Source organism: Erinaceus europaeus, chromosome 12, assembly GCF_950295315.1.
Source record: "Erinaceus europaeus chromosome 12, mEriEur2.1, whole genome shotgun sequence".
In the NCBI taxonomy this organism is placed as follows: domain Eukaryota; kingdom Metazoa; phylum Chordata; class Mammalia; order Eulipotyphla; family Erinaceidae; genus Erinaceus; species Erinaceus europaeus.
Genome location: NC_080173.1, coordinates 95,631,202 through 95,650,817, shown reverse-complemented (window position 1 = coordinate 95,650,817; position 19,616 = coordinate 95,631,202). Strand labels below are relative to the sequence as shown.

General features: G+C 50.3%; 1 protein-coding gene across 11 annotated transcripts in view; it reads left to right on the top strand.

The window, feature by feature from the left end:
• Positions 1–19,616, top strand: part of TEX264 (testis expressed 264, ER-phagy receptor) — a 42,263-nt gene that overhangs the window by 1,476 nt on the left and 21,171 nt on the right. For 3 of the 11 annotated variants that reach the window (XM_060204573.1, XM_060204580.1, XM_060204572.1), the window contains 2 exons: positions 3,578–3,869; positions 17,473–17,694. In XM_060204573.1, coding sequence (XP_060060556.1) covers positions 3,612–3,869; positions 17,473–17,694 — 480 coding nt within the window. In that variant the 5' untranslated portion in view covers positions 3,578–3,611. Of the gene's footprint in view, positions 1–1,136; positions 1,215–1,386; positions 1,468–3,063; positions 3,096–3,577; positions 3,870–17,472; positions 17,695–19,616 lie in introns of all 11 variants that reach the window. The other 8 variants (XM_060204579.1, XM_060204574.1, XM_060204581.1 and 5 more) reach the window with 5 other exon arrangements.

Genomic DNA, 19,616 nt, shown 5'->3' with positions numbered 1-19,616 from the left:
CCGCCTGCAAGAGAAAGAGGGCGGAGAATTTGCACCTCGGGACAGGAAAGCTGAGTGTGTCTGTGTGTCTGTGAAGATCCTTGAGAAACTTCACCTGAGTGACCCCAGGGGCTGAGAAGTTTGCCTGTTGATGAGAGAGACCCTACAGGATGATGCTGCCACAGACCATTTCTGCAGGAAAACAAACAAAACCCAAAACGGATACCAGAACCCACAGGGAACTGATTATTTCATAGATTTTTACATACAAAGTGTCGACTTTCAGTTTCCACAACTCCTACACGTTAAAATATTTCTGTTCAACTTCCCCCCCCCCCCAGATTTATTATGGACTACATATGTTTCACATGAGACGGGAGAGAAAAAACAGATCATACATGTGCCAGGTTTGAACTGAGAACCTCAGGCATATGAGCCCAAGGTTCTTTTTTTTAAAAAAAAAAAATTTATTTATTCCCTTTTGTTGCCCTAGTTGTTTTATTGTTGTAGTTATTATTGTTGTTGGGTAGGACAGAGAGAAATGGAGAGAAGAGGGGAAGACAGAGAGGGGGAGAGAAAGACAGACACCTGCAGACCTGCTTCACCGCCTGTGAAGCGACTCCCCTGCAGGTGGGGAGCCGGGGGCTCGAACTGGGATCCTTACGTCAGTCCCTGCGCTACATGCGCTTAACCTGCTGCACTACCGCCTGACTCCCCCAGGGTTCTAACAGTTGAGCCATTTCTCTAGAAGATATTATTGCTTTCTAAATTAAATTAACTTATTGTGTTTTTTTTGTTGTTGTTGTAGTTAGTACTGATGTCATCGTTGTTGGCTAGGACAGAGAAAAATGGAGAGAGGAGGGGAAGACAGAGAGGGGGAGAGAAAGACAGACACCTGCAGACCTGCTTCACCGCCTGTGAAGCGACTCCCCTGCAGGTGGGGAGCCAGGGGCTCAAACCGGGATCCTCACGCTGGTTCTTACGCTTTGCGCCACCTGCACTTAATCTGCTGTGCTACCGCCCGACTGACTCTCAACTTACTGTTTTTTAATTTTCATTTATTTTATTTGATAGGACAGAGAGGAATAGAGAGGGGGAGAGAGATGGAGACACCTGCAGCCCTGCCACACTGCTCATGAAGCTTTTTCCCTCTGCAGGTTGGGACCAGGGGCTTGAACCCAGGGCCTTGAGCTTGGTAACGTGTACACGTAGCCAGGTGCAGGAATGTTCCTCCAGTGAGTGTCATGCTTTCTCTCCCCCCACCCTTATTTATATTTATTTTGTTGCCACTAGTGTTATCACTGGAGCTTGGTGCCTGCATGATGAGTCCACTGTTCCTAGTGGCTACCACCAACACCCCTTTCTTTCTCTTTCTCTTTTTCTCTTTCTCTCTCTTTTTTTTTTAAGTTTGCTAGATAAATGGAAAGGAGAAGACAGAGAGAGAAAGACCCCTACAACCCTGTTTGATTATGCGTGAAGCTTCCTCCTGTAAGTGGGTCCTGGGGGCTTGAACCCACTTCTTGCGCAAGGTATATTTGCGCTCAACCATATGAACCCCCAGCTGCTCCACCTCCTTTTCTCTTTAAACAGTCTTCTCTGGTTGTGATCTTGCTTTGAGGGAGGAGGGGCGAGCCAAGTAAAAGCCCTGTGTAACAGCGCTGGACTTCTGGCCACAGTCTTCACGTAGGGGTAGGCAGTCTGCCTTGAATGGTTCAGTTTTTGCTGTATTCGTGAGCCTGCTCTTGGAAAACTTTTCTGCTTGGTTTTTGCTTGTTTGTTGTCTGTTTTGTTGTTTTCTCAAGCAGTTGTATTTATTGTTTGTATCATACAGATATAAGAAGTGGGAACAGACCAGTGTTGTGTGTGTGTGTTATCAGATGACATATATATATATATATATATATATATTCAGAAAGAAAAAAAAAACCTACCCCAGGATATTTATTTATTTATTTCATGAGATAGAACATCTCACATAAGAAGCAGTAGAAGCCAGAGCTGCACTACGGTGCATGCAGTGCTGGGGATTGAACCAGGAACTCCAGAGACGCAGGTCCTGTGCTCTACCGGTTAAGCTATTTCCCAGACCGCCCCAGGAGCCTTCCTTTGAACCACATAGTACAGGAGGTGGGGAGGGGAGATCAAAACCACATAGTAAGCATCTGGAGATGATGAAGGGGAGTGGGAGGCAAGTGAACCCCCAGCAAGAGTGAAGCTGCTCCCCCACACCAGCAACAGATGGTGGCGCTCTGGCCGGGAACTAGTTGACCGCTACTTCTTGCTGTGGGTTGCCAGTTGTAACAGCATCTTTGTCCTCCTTACTGCTTCTGATCTGTGGCCGGGAAAACCAGGTGATGCTTGTCAGCGCTGGTGGCTCACGGGTGAGGAGAATAGCGCCGGACTTTGTTCTGGCTGCTCAGGCTGTTGGGATCTGGTCTCCTGTGGTTCTGGATGAGTGAGCTTGATGGGTAGTAAGAAAGGCAGATTCATTTTGCAAAGGAGAGGTTCTGGGGCCGGGTGGTGGCACACCTGCTTGAGCGCACATGTTATAGTGCTCCAGGACCCAGGTTCAAGCCCCTGGTCCCCCCCTGCAGGGGAAAAGCTTCACAAGTGGTGAAGCAGCGCTGCAGGTGTCTCTCTGTCTCCTTCTCTATCTTCCATTTCCTCTCAATTTCTGGCTGTCTCTATCAAATAAATAAATGTTAAAAAAATTTAAAAGCGGGTTGGATGGTAGGTCAGCGGGTTAAGCACACATGGCGCGAAGTGCAAGGACTGAAGTAAGGATCCCGGTTCAAACCCCAGGCTCCCCACCTACAGGGAGGTTGCTTCACAAGTGGTGAAGCAGGTCTGCAGGTGTCTTTCTTTCCCCCTCTCTGTCTTCCCCTCCTCTCTCCATTTCTCTCTGTCCTATCCAACAATGATAAACAACAAGGACAACACAAGGGAAAAAATAGCCTCCAGGAGCAGTGGATTCATAGTACAGGCACTGAGCCTCAGCAATAACCCTGGAAGCAAAATAAATAAATAACAAAAAAAGGAGAGGTTCCTATGGTAGTTAATCCCTATGCCACATTTCCCCCCTAGGATTTTGTTCTGCATCGTTTCCCTTATTGTTGGTAAGTATTTGGACCCAGTATTCTTCCTCCATCTGTCAGTGGTCCATGAGATCTGGGGAGAAAGAAGTGATGTGTGTGTGGGGGAGGGAGGGGTTAAGGGGGGCAGAGCTGGAAGGCTAAGGTCTAGCCCATCTCTGAGGAGACTGGTCAGAGCTAGGAGTTTGTCCCTGTGTATTAATTCAACTCCTGTGCCCCTCTGTGACTCAGTTTCCCCAGGTAGGTGTGACAAAGACTGACAGCTGACAGGCATAGCTGCTCTGAGAACTTCGACAATTGTGATTAAGAAATAAGGAGTCTTGTGGCTTCAGTCATCCTTGGTAGCTCCCTTCTAGGTCACTCTGTGTAAACACTTCTGGCTCCTCCCCCTTCTGGGTCAGAGCACCTAGGCAGTTCTGAGGTTGGGCCAGAATTGGTTGGCGGGCAGGTGGGCACGTTGGCCAGAGCAGGCTGCCAGCCTCTTCTCCTTTCTGTCTCCTTTGCAGCTGCCGTGGGCTGCGGCGTGGGGGACACAGAGCCATGTCGGACCTGCTCCTCCTGGGCCTGATTGGGGCCCTGACTCTGCTGCTGCTCCTGACGCTGCTCGCCTTTGCTGGATACTCGGGGCTGCTGGCCGGGGTGACAGTGAGTGCTGGCTCACCCCCCATCCGCAATGTCACAGTGGCCTACAAGTTCCACATGGGACCCTACAGTGAGACTGGGCAGCTTTTCACTGAGAGCTGTAGTGTCTCCCCCAAGCTCCGCTCTATTGCCATCTACTATGACAACCCACACACGGTAAGGAGTTTCCTGGGCCCTGTCTGAGGCTCTGCCCAGGGACAGACACAGGCAGGGCTCGCTGGGGGCGGGCGTGGGTTTCTGAGGAAGGGGTGGGAAGCTTTGTGTTTTCCCGGCTGATCACTTCCTCCTTGGTCCAGGCGGCTGTGTACTGGCTTTCTGCTCACGCCCTGAGCACGGGGCCACCACCATGATGCAGAGTCTCTATTTGGGCTTCAGTCTTTTACCTCCTTTTGCTGTCCCTCCTTCCCTCTCCCATTCTTGTAAAATGAAATACAACACTCGGGAGTTGGGCAGTAGTAGCGCAGGGGAGTCGCTTCACAGGCTGCGAAGCAGGTCTGCAGGTGTTTTACCTTTCTCTCCCTCTCTTGGTCTTCCCCTCCTCTCTTCATTTCTCTCTTGTCCTATCCAACAACGATGACATCAGTAACAACAACAATAAAAAAAAAAACAAGGGCAACAAAAGAGAATAAATAATTTTAAAAAAAAGAAATACAACACTGAGCTGCCAGGTTGCTGAGACTCTGCCCTTTGCAAGCCTCACCTTCTTTATGTGCCTTTCCTCTCTCAGCTGCTCTGCTCTGACCGTTGCTGCCGAAGGGCTGAGAGGGCCGGCCCGGGTGTGGGCCGTAGGATTCCACCTCTTGCGCCATCCTGGTGGCCCCTGAGCCTGTGATGTATCTTTATGATTCAAATTACATAGTAATATCTTTGCCACAAACATATAGGTACACACACGTATGAGTGAATAAATTAAATCTTTGGATGTCCAGTTGCCTGGTTGGGAGAGGGGTTGGGGCAGGTGGAATCAGGTAAGCTGACTAGAATGACTAAGATGCTGAAGTTAGAGACCAACCCGGCATCACTGGCAGCCTGTGGGCGTCTGCGGTGAGTCAGGGCTTACCAGTGTATCTTCTGCTGTGGCATGGGGAGGTGCTGCCTGCAGCTGCATGGGCTGGCAGCTCTGCCAAGAGTTCTCCAGTCTTCAGCTCTGAACCTTGGCGACCCAGGCATTTGGAATCACTGGCTCCGATTCCTTTGCCTGGAGAGCACAAGTGGACAAGGCCTACGAACTGCTTCCTGCAGACCAGGTCTTATTGGGACACTCGGCTGAATCAAGGATGTTTTGGCTCCTCAGTGCCAGGTCTTGCTTCACATTTGCACTAAGAACAGACCTGACCCTGCCCTCAGGCAGTTTTTCGTGGCTGCATTTCAGTCCCACAGAAATGAATCTCCAGTAAATCTTGGTGCCCACAAAGCTCTGAGCTATGGACTCAGTGAGGGTGCTACAAATCTGTCGGGGAGGCTCAGAGAGAAGGTAAGTACAGCTGGACTTTAACCCATGAGTAGTATTTTTTTTCTGCTAGGCAGAGCCTACAAGAGCAGAGACCTGGACACCGGGGATGACAGGAAAAGTGTGGCCAGTAGACATGTGATGGGTGGAGCAGGTAAGGTTTGCCAGACAAGGCAGTGGGAGGCAGAGCAGGCTAGGAAGGAAACTGTCCTGTAATTCATCCTCATGGTCTAGAAACCTAACTGCATGGCAGGGGGCAGAGGGATCATAACGAGGCTGGGAGGCCGTCAAGGAGATTGGGCCCAGCTGAGAAGTGATGTGGCCTGTTGAGGGATGAGTAGACAATGAGGTTTTGAGGTCACGTGACTAAGCAGTGGCACTCAGTGGGAATCAAGAACACAGGGTGTGGGAGCAGGCCCTGTGCTGTGGGAAGCTCCTAGACGGGACACCTGGCCCCACCCCTACAGGGGCCTGTGTGAACGACCTTTCCCCTCGTACATGCCCTTCCGTGCAGGGCCCAGTTCAGCCCCTCTGTAGTTCATTGGTGGAAGGCAGTTTTTTTTTTAATTTCTTTATTGGGGAATTAATGTTTTACATTTGATAATAAATACAATAGTGTGTAAATGCATAACATTTTTCAGTTTTCCATATAACAGTACAATCCCCACTAGGTCCTCTGTCATCCTTCTTGGACCTGTATTCTCCACCCGAGTCTTTTACTTTGGTGCAATACACCAGTTCCAGTTCATGTTCTGCTTGTGTTTTCTCTTCTGATCTTGTTTTTCAACTTCTGCCTGAGAGTGAGATCATCCCATATTCATCCTTCTGTTTCTGACTTATTTCACTTAACATGAATTTTTCAAGATCCATCCAAGATCGGCTGAAAACGATAAAGTCACCATTCTTTATAGCTGAGTAGTATTCCATTGTGTATATATACCACAACTTGCTCAGCCACTTATCTGTTGTTGGACACCTGGGTTGCTTCCAGGTTTTGGCTATTACAGATTGTGCTGCCAAGAACATATGTGTACACAGATCTTTTTGGATGGATGTGTTGGGTTCCTTAGGCTATATCCCCAGGAGAGGAATTGCAGGGTCATAGGGTAGGTCCATTTCTAGCCTTCTGAGAGTTCTCCAGACTGTTCTCCACAGGGGTTGGGCCACTTGACACTCCCACCAGCAGTGCAGGAGGGTTCTTTTGACCCCACACCCTCTCCAGCATTTGCTGCTGTTACTTTGGAAGGCAGTTCTTGTAGTTGTCTCTTTCCTCCTTGGAATCTGCTGGCTCCAGAAGCAGCACCTTATTACTTGGATTAGAAATGCTAATTCCGGGAGTCGGGCTGTAGTGCAGCGGGCTAAGTGCAGGTGGCGCAAAGCACAAGGACCGGCATAAGGATCCCGGTTCGAACCCCGACTCCCCACCTGAAGGGGAGTCGCTTCACAGGCGGTGAAGCAGGTCTGCAGGTGTCTATCTTTCTCTCCTCCTCTGTCTTCCCCTCCCTCTCTCCATTTCTCTCTGTCCTATCCAACAACGACAACAACAATAATAACTGCAACAATAAAACAACAAGGGCAACAAAAGGGAATAAATAAATAAAATTAATATAAAAAATATATTAAAAAATAGATAAAAAAATAACAACAAAAAAAAAGAAATGCTAATTCCAGCAAGGGAAAGGAAGAATACAACAGGATACCTTGGGGTCAGTGCTGGAGGCGGGTGCAGGCAGGAGTAAGACAGAAGAAACCTGACTTGAAGTACTGTCTCCATGGCTGCTGTCAGTGTCCGGTGTTAGCTGAGCCCAGACTCTGGGACAGCGGCTTGAGAGTAAAGCCTTGAGCTGGCAGTCTGTGTCTGACTCTGGCTCATCACTGCCCTGAGCTACCACTCTGAGCATCCCATTTTCTCATTTACAGAGCGGTGATAAAGAGCCTGTTTCCTATGTAGGTAGGTAGGTAGAGAAGGGTTAAGTGACGTAGCACCTGGCCTTCAGTAGGAGGTAAAAAAAAAAAAGCCAGTCCTGCTGGGCTGGGGAGGCAGCTGAGTGCTAAGACCCTGTGCTCAAGCCCTCATCTCATGAGAACAACAAAGACAAAATTAGTACAACTTCATGGATGGGAGAGCAGTGCTTTGCATGTGTGGGCGTGCTCACACTCACTAAGTCTTTCTCGCTCGTTAAAAAAAGTGGGATTGGCAGCAAGATCACTCAGCTTGGAGGGTTCCCGGTTTGCCATTGCAAAGCCCAGGTCTATGCCCCCAGTGCGCTACAGGGCGGTGCTGAAGGGAGACTCGGGGCATGTTGTGCTGTCTGTCTTCTTTTTTTTTAATTTGTTTTAATATATTTTTTAAAATTTATCTTTATTTATTGGATAGAGACAGCCAGAAATCGAGAGGGAAGGGAGAGATAGGAAGAGAGACAGAGACACCTGCAGCCCTGCTTCACCACTCTCAAAGCTTTCCCCTTGCGGTGGGGACTGGTGACTCGAACCCAGATCCTTATGCATTGTAACGTGCATTTAACCTGGTGTGCCACCACCTAGCCCCCTGTCTGTCTTCCTCTCTCCTTTGTTCCGTCTATCTGAAAAAGTCAACCCTGAGTATTAATGCCATGGTCACAACAAAAAACATGAAAAATACAAACGATTCTGCTAGCGAGGTGTGCTAGGGCGTCAGACTGAGCCTTCACGACCCGAGCCTGCTCTCATGGCCGTGGACATCTGGTCAGCGCAGAGGATAATCCCTCTGATCCTGTCCCTTCCAGTCCATAAGACACCTGTGTCCCCATTTGGAGCTGGGTCATACCTGACACCAGGGATGCTTACTCCCCTCCTTCTCTAGGAACTGGGCAGTGATTGCCTGCTGGTCAGAGGTCTTAAATGGTTCAGGAGGTCATGAACCCCAAGTCCTCTGAGTCCACATTGTCAACACTGAAGAAGAGGCTGAGGCCGAGATCCGAGTTGAGGTACTAATCTTACATAGTTTGCTCACAAACCGCTGAGTGTTGGGCACTGGGAAACTGGGGACCTTGGAGCCCAACCCTCAGGACCTCTCTGAGGTATTGGGGTATCCTGGGAGAGGCCCCATCTTTTCCTGGGGAAGGCAAAGAGCCCAAGCTTTCTGCTGCCTCCCCCAGCAGTTTTCCACACGCAACCCTGCAAGTTGCAGTTTAGGAGGAAGGAACAGGGTGTCAGTGAGCTGTTGAATCCCCCACCCCCATACTTTTCCCTCCCCAGCCCAACACAACCAGAGCCAGACCTTGCTTCTCTGTGAGTGTGGGGGCAAGCGAGACAATTTGAGGCTGTGTGTGTATAGGGAATGACTAGATTAGAGGTGGCCACTAGGTGGTATTCCCAGGAGGTGTAGCCTGTCGAGTTACCTAGCCATTCTTGCCACCGCCAAGACAAGCTTGTAGTGATTGCTGTGTTTCCTTTCTCGGATGTTACTCAAGCATATACATTCTGGAGTTGTACATGTATGTATGCATGCATGTCAGCCCTCCATCCTGGAGTTCTGTACTGGGGGGGGAGTGCAAGGTCTGGGCAAGTGATTCCTATGAGACAGGAGAGATTCTGCTCTCTGTCCCTGAAGACCTTGATGCTTACGGGGGAGACGGGGTGGAGCACGGGGCAAAGTAACTGGATCCTGGCAGTGACTCTTAGGTATCCCTCTCTTTCCAGGGCCCAACCTTCATGGAGTGCAGGGCCTGGCCTCATCTTAAGTTCTAGGAGAGGGGCGAGTTCCAGTCAGTCACAGATTTGTTGCCCCACTCACTCCCCTGTGGCAGACTGTGCACGGTCGCCACCTCTGGTCGCCAGTATATAGCTGGAGACAGTTCCGCTGCTCTACCCTCTGCCCTGCTTCTGAGGTTGGACAGTCAGTGGCTGTAGTCTCTCCCCTTAGACCTGGTCTCTGCGAGAACCTTGGGGGGAGGGGAGCTGGGCAGACCTTGAACACCACTAGATGCTGATTTGTGAACAGATGCTAGTGGCTGGGCTGTTGTCACCATCCTGAGTCTGTCCTGTGTTCCAGCCTGGCTTCCACGTCGTGCCCCACCCTCTGCTGCCACCACCTCACTGCTGAGCTTGAGGTAGAAGCAGCCAGTGTGCCCGTCCCTGTGGGGAGCCTGGTTGAGGCGGCTGGGGCCTTGGTTTTGTTTATCTAACTGAGACCCGGGAGGGGCGCTTATCCTAGTCATGGAGCAGGTGAGGAACTGGCGGCACTTGGCTCTGCTTCTCTAAGCTAGACTGCCGTTGTTGCCACCAGGCTTCACTATTCTGGGCTGGATTTTTCAAGTAGAGCAGAGAGAGGGGCTGGGCAGTGGCTCACCTGGTTGAACACACAGTTTCCACGTGCAGGGGGAAGCTTCATGAGTGGGGGAGCAGTGCCGCAGGTGCCTCTCTGTTTCTCCCTGTCCTCATTCCTTCTCTGTTCCTCTCTGTTTCTACCCAAAATAAGTAAAAATTTTTTAATTTATAAAAAGGAAACATTGGCAAAACCATAGGATAAGGGGTACAACTTCGCACAATTCCCACCACCAGAACTCCATATCCCATCCCCTCCCCTGATAGCTTTCCTATTTTTTAACCCTCTGAAAGTATGGACCCAGGGTCATTGTGGGCTGCAGAAGGTGGAAGGTCTGGCTTCTGTAATTGCTTCCCCGCTGAACATGGGTGTTGACAGGTCGATCCATATTCCCAGCTTGTCTCTCTCTTTCCCCAGTGGGGAAGGGCTCCGGGTAATTGATGCTCCAGGACACATTGGTGGGGTTGTCTGTGCAGGGAAGTCTGATCGGCATCCTGCTAGCATCTGGAACCTGGTGGTTGAAAGAGAGTTAACATACAGAGCCAAACAAGTTGTTGATCAATCATGAACTTAAAGGCTGAAATAATGCACATAAAGAATTGGCGGGTCCTCCATTTTGTAGATAGCTAGTAGGCATATTTTAGTTATATTCCAACGGGCCTGTGGCTATACTTTTTTTTTTTTTTTTCCCTGAGCCTGAAATCTGATATGCGGGTGGATCCAAGTTATCGTCTGGGGAGATGATGTCATGGCTGGAAAACGGACCGGAAAGCTGGATCAGGGAAGAGAGTAGCTCCCTAATATGAGAAAGAGGTATAAATACTGGTGACTATAAACCCCATCAATTTGATTTGGTTTGGGGCCCATATTCAGCTTGGGAGCCTATGTGACCTCTGCATCCCTGTAGATCTGAGCTCACATTCTGTGGTCACGAGTAGGAACATTCCAAGCTGCCCCAGTATCAACCCATCTTCCTCAGGTGGAGCATAGAGTATGTTGTCCATCCTCCCTTCGGAGGATGGAACATTCTCTACCGTTGTTGATCCAAGTTGAGGGCAAGGTCCTATGGGGGGGGCCTGCAAAAAGATTTTTATATAAAAAAGGGGGGGTGGGTTGGTTGGTGGTGGGGCCAGGTGGTGGTGCACCTGGTTGAGCCCAGATGTTACAGTGCTCAAGGACCTGGGTCCAAGCCCTCAGTCCCCACCTGCAGAAGGAAAGCTTCAGAGTGGTGAAGCAGGGCTGCAGGTCTCTCTCTCCTCTCTCTCACTCCCTCTCTCGCTCTCTCTCCCCCATCCACTCCTCTCGATTTCTGGCTGTCTCTATCCAATAAATAAATAAAGATAATAATAAAAAGAAGAGAAAGATACCACAGCACAGCACTTGTAGTGCTCCCATGTGGTGTACTGGGCTCTCAAACCTGGGTCATGCACATGGCAAAGCAGGGGCCCTCCTAGATGAGCCATTTCCTCCCCTCACCCCTACCCCCACCCCCCAAGTGAAGCTGCTTTTTCCACTTAATCCACTGAGTCTCCAGATCAGCAGAGGCTGAGACATGCATGAGCTTTTTCTTTAGGCTTGTGCCACACTCCCCCTTCTCCTTCAGTGTCTGTGGTGTGGGGGGCAGTGGTCTTCCCCTCCCTGCAGGCACCAAGGCACATGAAACTTTGGAAAAGTGACGGAGTAGGATTTCCTAGTACTGACCCTCAGCAAAGGCAGTGGAAGTTGACTGGGCTGTTTACTGAGGACCTGGGCCTTCTACCTGTTACCATTTTTTTAATTTTTAATTTTATTTATTTTCCCTTTTGTTGCCCTTTTTTATTGTTGCAGTTATTATTGTTGTTGTTAATTGATGTCATCATTGTTAGATAGGACAGAGAGAAACGGAGAGAGGAGGGGAAGACAGGGGGAGAGAAAGACAGACACCTGCAGACCTGCTTCACCGCCTGTGAAGCGACTCCCCTGCAGGTGGGGAGCCGGGGGCTCGAACCAGGATCCTTATGCCGGTCCTTGCGCTTTGCACCACGTGCACTTAACCCGCTGTGCTACTGCCCAACTCCCCTCTACCTGTTACTTTGTAGTGCTTTCCAGCCCAATGGACTGTAGGCTTTAGCTTTGCAGCAGGTTAACTGGGAGGGGGGCACCTCTGAAAAGGTGGGCACCCATAGCAGAACCCCGTTTGGACAGGAGGAGGGCTGGAGTGTGGTAGGAGAGAGAGTCCTTGGGACTTGGCCTTCTGGGTTTCAATCAGAGCTCCTCCACTTACCAGCCTGTGACTCTTGAGTCAGTCTCTTAAGAATACTAACCTCAGGGTTTTTGTTTGGGGGGGAGGACTAAAAAGGGTAAGTCCCAGTAGCTGTCCCCATAAAAGGAGCTTAACACACTTGGCATCCCTCGCTGCCTCGGAGGGCTTCATGTCCTGCACCTTGTACTTGTAGGAAGGCTGCCTGCCTCTGATCTAGTCTCAATTTCCTGTATGTTTCCTGGACTGTGTGAGGAGACAGAATAGTGGGTGGGGGCAGGTAGCATAATGGTTCTGCAAAGAGGCTCCCATGCCTGAGACTCCAGAGTCCCGGGTTCAGTCCCCCATACCACCATAAGCCAGAGCTGAGTAGTACTCTGGGAAAAATAAAATAAGAAAGAGAGAGAGAAAGATTTACTGAATGGGAGAAGCCCGGTCCTATTTCTCTTATTTTCGGGTGGCTGTGGGCTGTATAGCATCGTTCTGGTCGACCTGGTTTTGAATTCTAATTCAACAGTGTCCGGCTGGCTGTGTGACCTCTGCTGAGTAGCTCTGCTCTCTGAGCCTAAGGAACAGGCAAGTAAAGTGCCCAGTTTGGATTTCAGGAGCTCTGCTACATGGAAGGCAGTAACTGGGGCAGGCGCTGAGCACCTGCACATCTCAGCCCTTGTCAGGATCATGGTTGAGGTGGAAAAGAAAGGCTCCTGAGACACTTCAGGGTGGGAACTCTCAGTCCTCAGGGGCCCCCACTTTGGAGGTTGCTGTTTCTCTCCTTCCCCCCGGCCCCCCACCCCGAGCCTAGGGTATGGAGTCCTGTCCTATAGCCCGTCTGTCCGTGTGCGTCGCCCAAGTTCTAACGGTGCATTTGAGCTCACTGCTCAGGAAAGTTGAGTGTGTGGGATCTTGCAGCACCCAGGAGGGTGAATAATCCAGAGCTGGCTCTCAAGTGACAGGCACCAGTGCCCCTGCTTCCTGTAGTCAGCTCTGGGTGCAGATGGCTGCCATGGGAGGAGTCAGGGCAACCCTCTGGACCTGGGGTCAGTGGGCAGAACAGCTGTTCCTGTCAGCTTCTGTAGGGTGATGGTCTGGGGCTGGCCAGTGGACTGAACCCAGGGCCTGGATTTGGTCAGGGTCAGCTTACACTGTTTTTCCTTCATGAATCGCAGGAGATACCGTGTCCAGTCTCAGACTCAGTGTGGTATTTGCCAGGAGAGACCCTAAGGTGGTCTCACTGTGGCCTCAGGTAGCAGCGTCAGCAGAGTACTTTGAGACCTCTCCGAGAGTGGTTATGTCAGCTCATACCAAGAAGACCAGCTCCTTCTCAAACTGCTGGACCGAGAAGCCTTAGACCCAAAGGAGTGCTCTGGTATCTTTTTGCTAGTGCTTTTTCTTTGAGGACTGATTCTGGATAGGCCTACCTTTAGCCAGAAGTGGGTCTCACCACCAGCCCGTGGCTCTGGTGTGACTCGCCCTAGTGTTAGTTCTGGTCTGGCTCTTGTTCTTGTATCCAGAGAAGTGACAGCTTCAGTAGAGAGGGAAGGGAATGAGCATGTGGGATGAGGAGATCCAGGCAGACCCAAAGTCAGATCCAAATGAAGACATGACATTGACCTAGGGGTTTCTAACCACCCAAACACCCCACCTTCTGGGTTCTTGCCTTGTGAGTGGACTGAGCCTGGGCTCTCTTGATATCCCAAGCAACCTCCCTCTCTTCCTAGACCACCCTTTTATTTTATTTTATTTTATTTTATTTTATTATTATTTTTTTTTACTTCTAGACTTTCTTAGAGCCTTTGCTATCTCCTTTGTGGTGCCTGATTCAACTGCCTCTTGGTTTCAGCTTGATGCGGAACTGCTTAGTATGTGGCTGGCATGCTGAGTAACCCAGGCTGCCCTTTAGCCTGGGTGTGTGGGGTGTGGGGAGTACGGGGGGAGTGTCCTGGTGAGGACCTGTGGGATTCAGAAATTACTCAAGCCAGAAGGGAACACCTGCCCCCCCCCCAAGTTCAGGAGTTAGTTTCTCTTCTCTTTTCCTTTTCTTACCCTCTCCCTCTCCCTCTCCCTCTCCCTCTCCCTCTCCCTCTCCCTCTCCCTCTCCCTCTCTTTCTTCCTCTCCCTACCAGGGTTATCACTGGGGCTTGGTGCCAGCATGATGAATCCACCACTCCTGCTGTTGGCCTTTCTTATTTAAAGAAAACACTTTTTAGAGAGACAGAGATAGAAGGGGTGGGGCAGAGAGAAACACCTGCAGCACTGTTCTGCTCACATAGATTCCCCCTGTAGGTGAGGACTAGGGGGTTAGCTACAGGGTGCACTGCCACCTGACTCCAGGAGTTGTTTCTTTATTAACTGTTTCCCTTCCCTGGGACAGTTCCTCCTTTGGAAAAGACTGTTCACAGTGCAGGCTGATATGTTCGCACGGGTGGACCGTACTGGGCATACTGCAAGAACCTTCTGGACTTTTTTGTTCAGAGGCCTGCTTGCTTCTGAATCAGAGCTTGGCAGTACAACAGAAGGCTTTGAGGAGGAGGGCTTGCACTGAGTCTTGAAAGACTGGGAGGAGTTTCCCAAGCAGAAGGGACTCTGAAGTAGGGTGAAGAAGGGCATTCCAGGCAGAGGAAGTAGTTTACACAGAGTCAGGAAGCATGGGAGGACATGGCATGTTTGGGGAACTGTAAATAGTTCTGTGTAGGCAGACGTGGGGGTGTGGTGGGAGAGGAGGCTGGCAAGGCAGGCTGGGGCAGAGACTGAATTTGTCCCTCCCTCTGCTGCTCAGATGCTCAGTGGGTGCCAGCCCACCTGGGTTCTGGCCTGCTGGGGTGTGGGGTGAATGCTGAAGAGGAGTGCTGGATAACTGGACCGACTTGCACAGTGCTGTGTGGCTTACTCAGAGGCAGCCCCAGATGCTTCTGGCTCAACGCTCTTGTCCGAGAGGTGAATAAGGAGCCACTGAGAGGTCTAAGCAGTATGACTGCAAGTATTCTGGTGCCTTCTAAGCACTGAGGAGGATGTTGAGCTACAAATCACATGAGCGCCGCCACAGGGATACTCGTAGATCTCTGGCACCCCACTCTAGGAGACCATCGTCGAAGAGGAGAGAGCTAGTGATCTTGCATCGAAAACACTGCACGCCTCTTTGGTACACCATAGGCTGCGAGGCCGGGGCCTGGAGATGGTTTTTGAGGCAGGTAGTATTGGCCCAAGGCCTGCCGGAACCTCCTGCCCTTCTGGCCTTCCTCATATTAGGGTGTGAGTAGGGCAGTTGCACCATCTAGAGACAAGATATGATACTGCAGCCATGCCCCCCCACTGGTGAGGTGGGAGGAGCTTCAGGCAGAGAGAAGGTACTACTGCAAAATAGATTTGATATGAGCAACGTGTGTGTGTGTGTGTGTGTGTGTGTGTGTGTGTGTGTGTGTGTACACACTCCTGAGCCACCCTAAAGAATCTCCCAAGGACAGTTCTGAACCTGGAGGGTAGAGAGGGAGAAGCTGGATATTCAGAGGTATAGGGGGATGGACATTCTAGGCCAAGGGTCAGCTGTTTGGCTTGTGTCACAGCTGTAATAACTGACGACAGTCATAGAGCATTTGTTGGGTTCTGGACCACACTAAGCTGTCACGCAAGCTAACAGCATTAGAACCCTGTAAGTAGGGAGTTGGGCGTTAGCGCAGTAGGTTAAGTGCACATGGCGCAAAGCACAAGGACCAGTGTAAGGATCCCGGTTCGAGCCCCCGGCTCCCCACCTGCAGGGGAGTCACTTCACAGATGGTGAAGCAGGTCTGCAGGTGTCTGTCTTTCTCTCCCCCTCTCTGTCTTCCCCTCCTCTTTCCATTTCTCTCTGTCCTAACAACAACAACTACAACAAAAATAAAAAAACAAGGGCAACAAAAGGGAAAATAAATTTTAAAAAAGTAATAAAATTTAAAAAAAAAGAACCCTGTAAGTAGATGCTGTGAATTCCCGCTCGCAGAAAACAAGGGACTTTCTCAGCATCATACCCAGACCCTCGAATTTCCAGAAGCTGTAGTGCTGGCCAGTAGAGCCTTGACGGCATAGGATTTAGGGACAGGGGTGGAGGAATAGCAAGGGAATCAGGTCCACAGAGCTAGGGGTGACTCCCAGAAACTGCACAGAGTGAGAACATGGAGTTGGTTTTCAAATCCCAACTCAAATGAGAACTGAAGGGCAGCACTGCGTTGGCCAGAGGAGGACTGAGAACCCCTCAGAAATTGTTGATGGGATTTAAAAAAAAACCAGATTGGGAGAAGAGAGGCACGGACAAGTAAAACCGACCTCACAGTGCTGGGAGGGTAGACCTGCCAGAGGAGCAAGTGGAGATGGGAGGGATTTATATCTGGAGGTAAGTGGGTCCTGGGTAGAGAGATAAAGGGGCCTTGGGACTGGTTGGTGGCGCATCTGGTTGAGCGTACATGTTACATTACGCAAGGACCCACTTGCAGGGGAAAGCTTCACGAGTAGTGAAGCAGGGCTGCAGGTGTCTCTCTGTCTCCCCTTCCCTCTCGATTTCTGGCTGTCTCTATCCAGTAAATAAATAAAGATTAAAAAGAACATTTAAAGAAGAGAGTTAAAGGGGCCTTTAGAGGAAGGGAAACCAGGATGGCAGCAGCAAGTCTGTTGAGATTATTCTTGGGTTGAGGAGCAGATGCCTTTGAGGGCTGATCCAGACTCAGGCCTCCTTGAGGCTGAAAGGAGTACTCAATCTTGCAGACTTAGGACGTATTGGGGACTCACAGAGGAGCCTGGCCTGACTGAGGCTTGTGGAAGTGAGGGGAGGGAGAACAGAGTACACTGGAGGGAACCAGCAGTGCATCTTGGTCGTGGAAGAACTTGAAAAGTGGCTCAGGACCAGGATGGCATGGATTGGGGAGGGCTGGAGGCTCCAGTCATGCTGGTCACCTAAGACTAAGCCAGAAGACTGAGAGAGGATTCCCAGGGAATTTCCACAGTCCAGAGTTCAACACGGCCCTACTCTTTTTTTCCTTTTTTGTCATGACTTGGGGCTTCCCTGATCCAGGGTGACTTTTTCAGATAGAGACAGAGAGAAAGAAAGATACCATGACATCAAAGCTTCCTTCAGTATGGTGGGGGCATGAGTCATATGCATGATAAAACAAACACTGTTCAAACAGACTATCTTGCTGGCCCATGATGGACCGACCTTCCTCCCTCCCTCCCTCCCTCCCTCCCTCCCTTCTTTCTTTCTTTCTTTCTTTCTCTCTCTTTCTCTCTCTCTTTCTTTCTTTTCTTTGCCTCCAGGGTTATTACTGGGGCTCGGTGCCTACACTACAAATCCACTGCTCCTCCTGGTGACCGTCTTTTTTTTTCCCCCCGTTGTTCTTGTTGTTACTGCAGCTGCTCTTGGATAGGACAGAGGAGAACTGAGAGGAGGGGAAGAGAAAGACACCTGCAGGCCTGCTTTACTGCTTGCGAAGCAACCTCCCTTCAGGTGGGGAGCTGGGGCCTTGAGCCAGTGCTCACACTTCACACTATGTGCACTTAACTCAGTGTGCTACTGCCCGGCCCCACGACCTCACTTTCTAACCAGTGTTTCCCACAGCTCCTCCATCGCCAGCACTGGAGGGGTGATGAATTTCTTAGGCTGCCAGGGCCGCAGAGTCTGGCTGGAAAATCTCCGTCGCATTCATAGTGTCTGCCAGCTGTGAGCAGCCACACAGTCCTGGAGGCCGGAGGCTTGAAAGCCTCCTCTGCCTTGTCCTGATGCCCTGTTCTCCTCCTCTAGGTGCCTCCCGAGAAGTGCCGCTGCGCAGTGGGCAGCATTCTGAGTGAAGGCGAGGAACCTCCCTCTGCTGAGCTTGTCCAGTTCTATCAGAAGTTTGGCTTCAAGGTGTTCTCCTTCCCAGCACCCAGCCATGTGGTGACAGCCACTTTCCCCTACACCACCACCATGTCCATCTGGCTGGCTACCCGCCGTGTCCATCCTGCTCTGGATACGTACATCAAGGTGAGATGTGGGCATGGGTTGTGTGTATGTGCTGGCTGGCAGCCAGACATCTGAGTAGGAGCTAGGGAGGACTACCATGCTGGGAGGAATTGGGTGGTTTGGTTAAGGCAGCACCCTGGGACCTTATGGAGCAGGTGCCTGCACTAGGACAGTAGGCTGAGGTTGCTGCCATCCTTTGAGATGCTCACAGACTTATGAGGACCAGAGTATCTCCCAGGATTCTGGGGGATTTGTTTAGAAGTCTGACCTGGTCAGTTTCACTCTCACTTGGACCAGAGACATCCTTACTGCTCAGTGCCCACTTTAAGCTCAGATGGATGGACAGGCCTACCCTGTCATCCTGCTAGAGTCCTACTGAGCAAGGATTCTGGGGCTCCCTGTTGTCCCTGGCCTTACTTCTGTGTGGATCTGTGCACCTAAGCTGAGCACTGGGGAGGCAGGTCTTCTCGCCAAGTACTCCTTTGCTGGCACTCACGTGGAGTGGCTCCAACCAGGGGGTAAGCCTCCGACCCTCCCTCACCAGCTCAAGGGGCTGCATGACTCAGAAAGGAGGCATCGGAAAATATTCTGGTACAAACATTCATTTATTTGGAGATGGGTACAGGCTTATATAGAGAGTTAAACAAAGAACATTTTTCACATATGTCAGAAATTACAGGTTTCTTAAAGGTCAGCTTGCCCCTAGGGTAGGGGGCTGGTATGACAAGAATTGATGAGATACATAAAGGTCAAAACAATTAGTTTCTATGATGCAGGCAAGTTAATTATCCAGAAGTATTTGAGAGAAGCATAGGGGTTAAACCAGTAAGGTGAGGGAGAGAAGAAGAAAAACAAAGCTTGATGTAAATCACAGATATCAAAGGACACAAGGAAATAGGATTTGGGGTTTTCACTGTCTGGTGTTGGGGAGGTGTGTGATAGAGTGTGTTCTCCTTTGTGATCAAAAGGTGAAGTGGATGTGTGAACTTTGAGTGAACCCTCAAGCAGGCAGCCATTTGGCCTGTTAGCAGGGGAGAACTAAGTGTGAGAGGCTTGTAGGCTTTCTGTGAGCTTGAGAGACTATCAAGGGGAAACTGAGTCTGGGAGACTTTTCCCTCTTGGCTCATCTCTATAAGGAGAGAGGCTAACAAGTGGGGTGTCTTTCCAGACCTCCATCCACGGATGGGAGAGGAGAGCTCCCCTAAGCTCTACCAAGCTTTCACATAGTCCCACACTCCTTTTGACCTCAAGAAGGCCTAGTTTGTCTGACCTGATGCCTGAGTCTGAACCAGGCCTGTCTTCTCAGTTCCTGACCTGGCCACTGGTGGCACTGACAGACCAAGCTGTCTGAGGAAGAGAGCCAGCCTACAGGCGATCTAACAGGAATCACTGTATCCATGGAGATTCAAAAAACATGTCACATATCCTTCCTTTTCTAAAATATTTTGTGAACTTGAGTGCTATGGAAATGACCCCAACTGGGGTTTGGAGTTAAAATTTTTATTTTAGTTCATTTAATATTTTGCCACCAGGCTGTCACTAGGACTTTGCATTTACACAATTTGTTCCCAGATAGAGGTTGAGAGATGGGGAGAAAGAGAAGAGAGACACCACAGCACTGTACCACCATGTAGGAAGCTTGCCCTTTGCATGGTACACCCATGTGATGGTCAAAGGCTCAAACCCAGGTCCTTGCATATGGCGAAACGTGCTCTACCGTGTAAGCTGTATCCTGACCTCTGGAAAAAGATGCTTTTCATCTGTTCGGCATGTATTTGTTGAGGGTCTGTGTACCAGGTGTCATGTTATCTCCAACATGAGGTGTGGGTGTAGGAAATGAGCATCCCAGTGACGTGATGGAGGTAGATAGTCAATGTCAGACAAGGACTGGGGACTAACAGTGGTCATGCAAACAGCTACCGTGCCTGAGCTCCAAGCTCCCA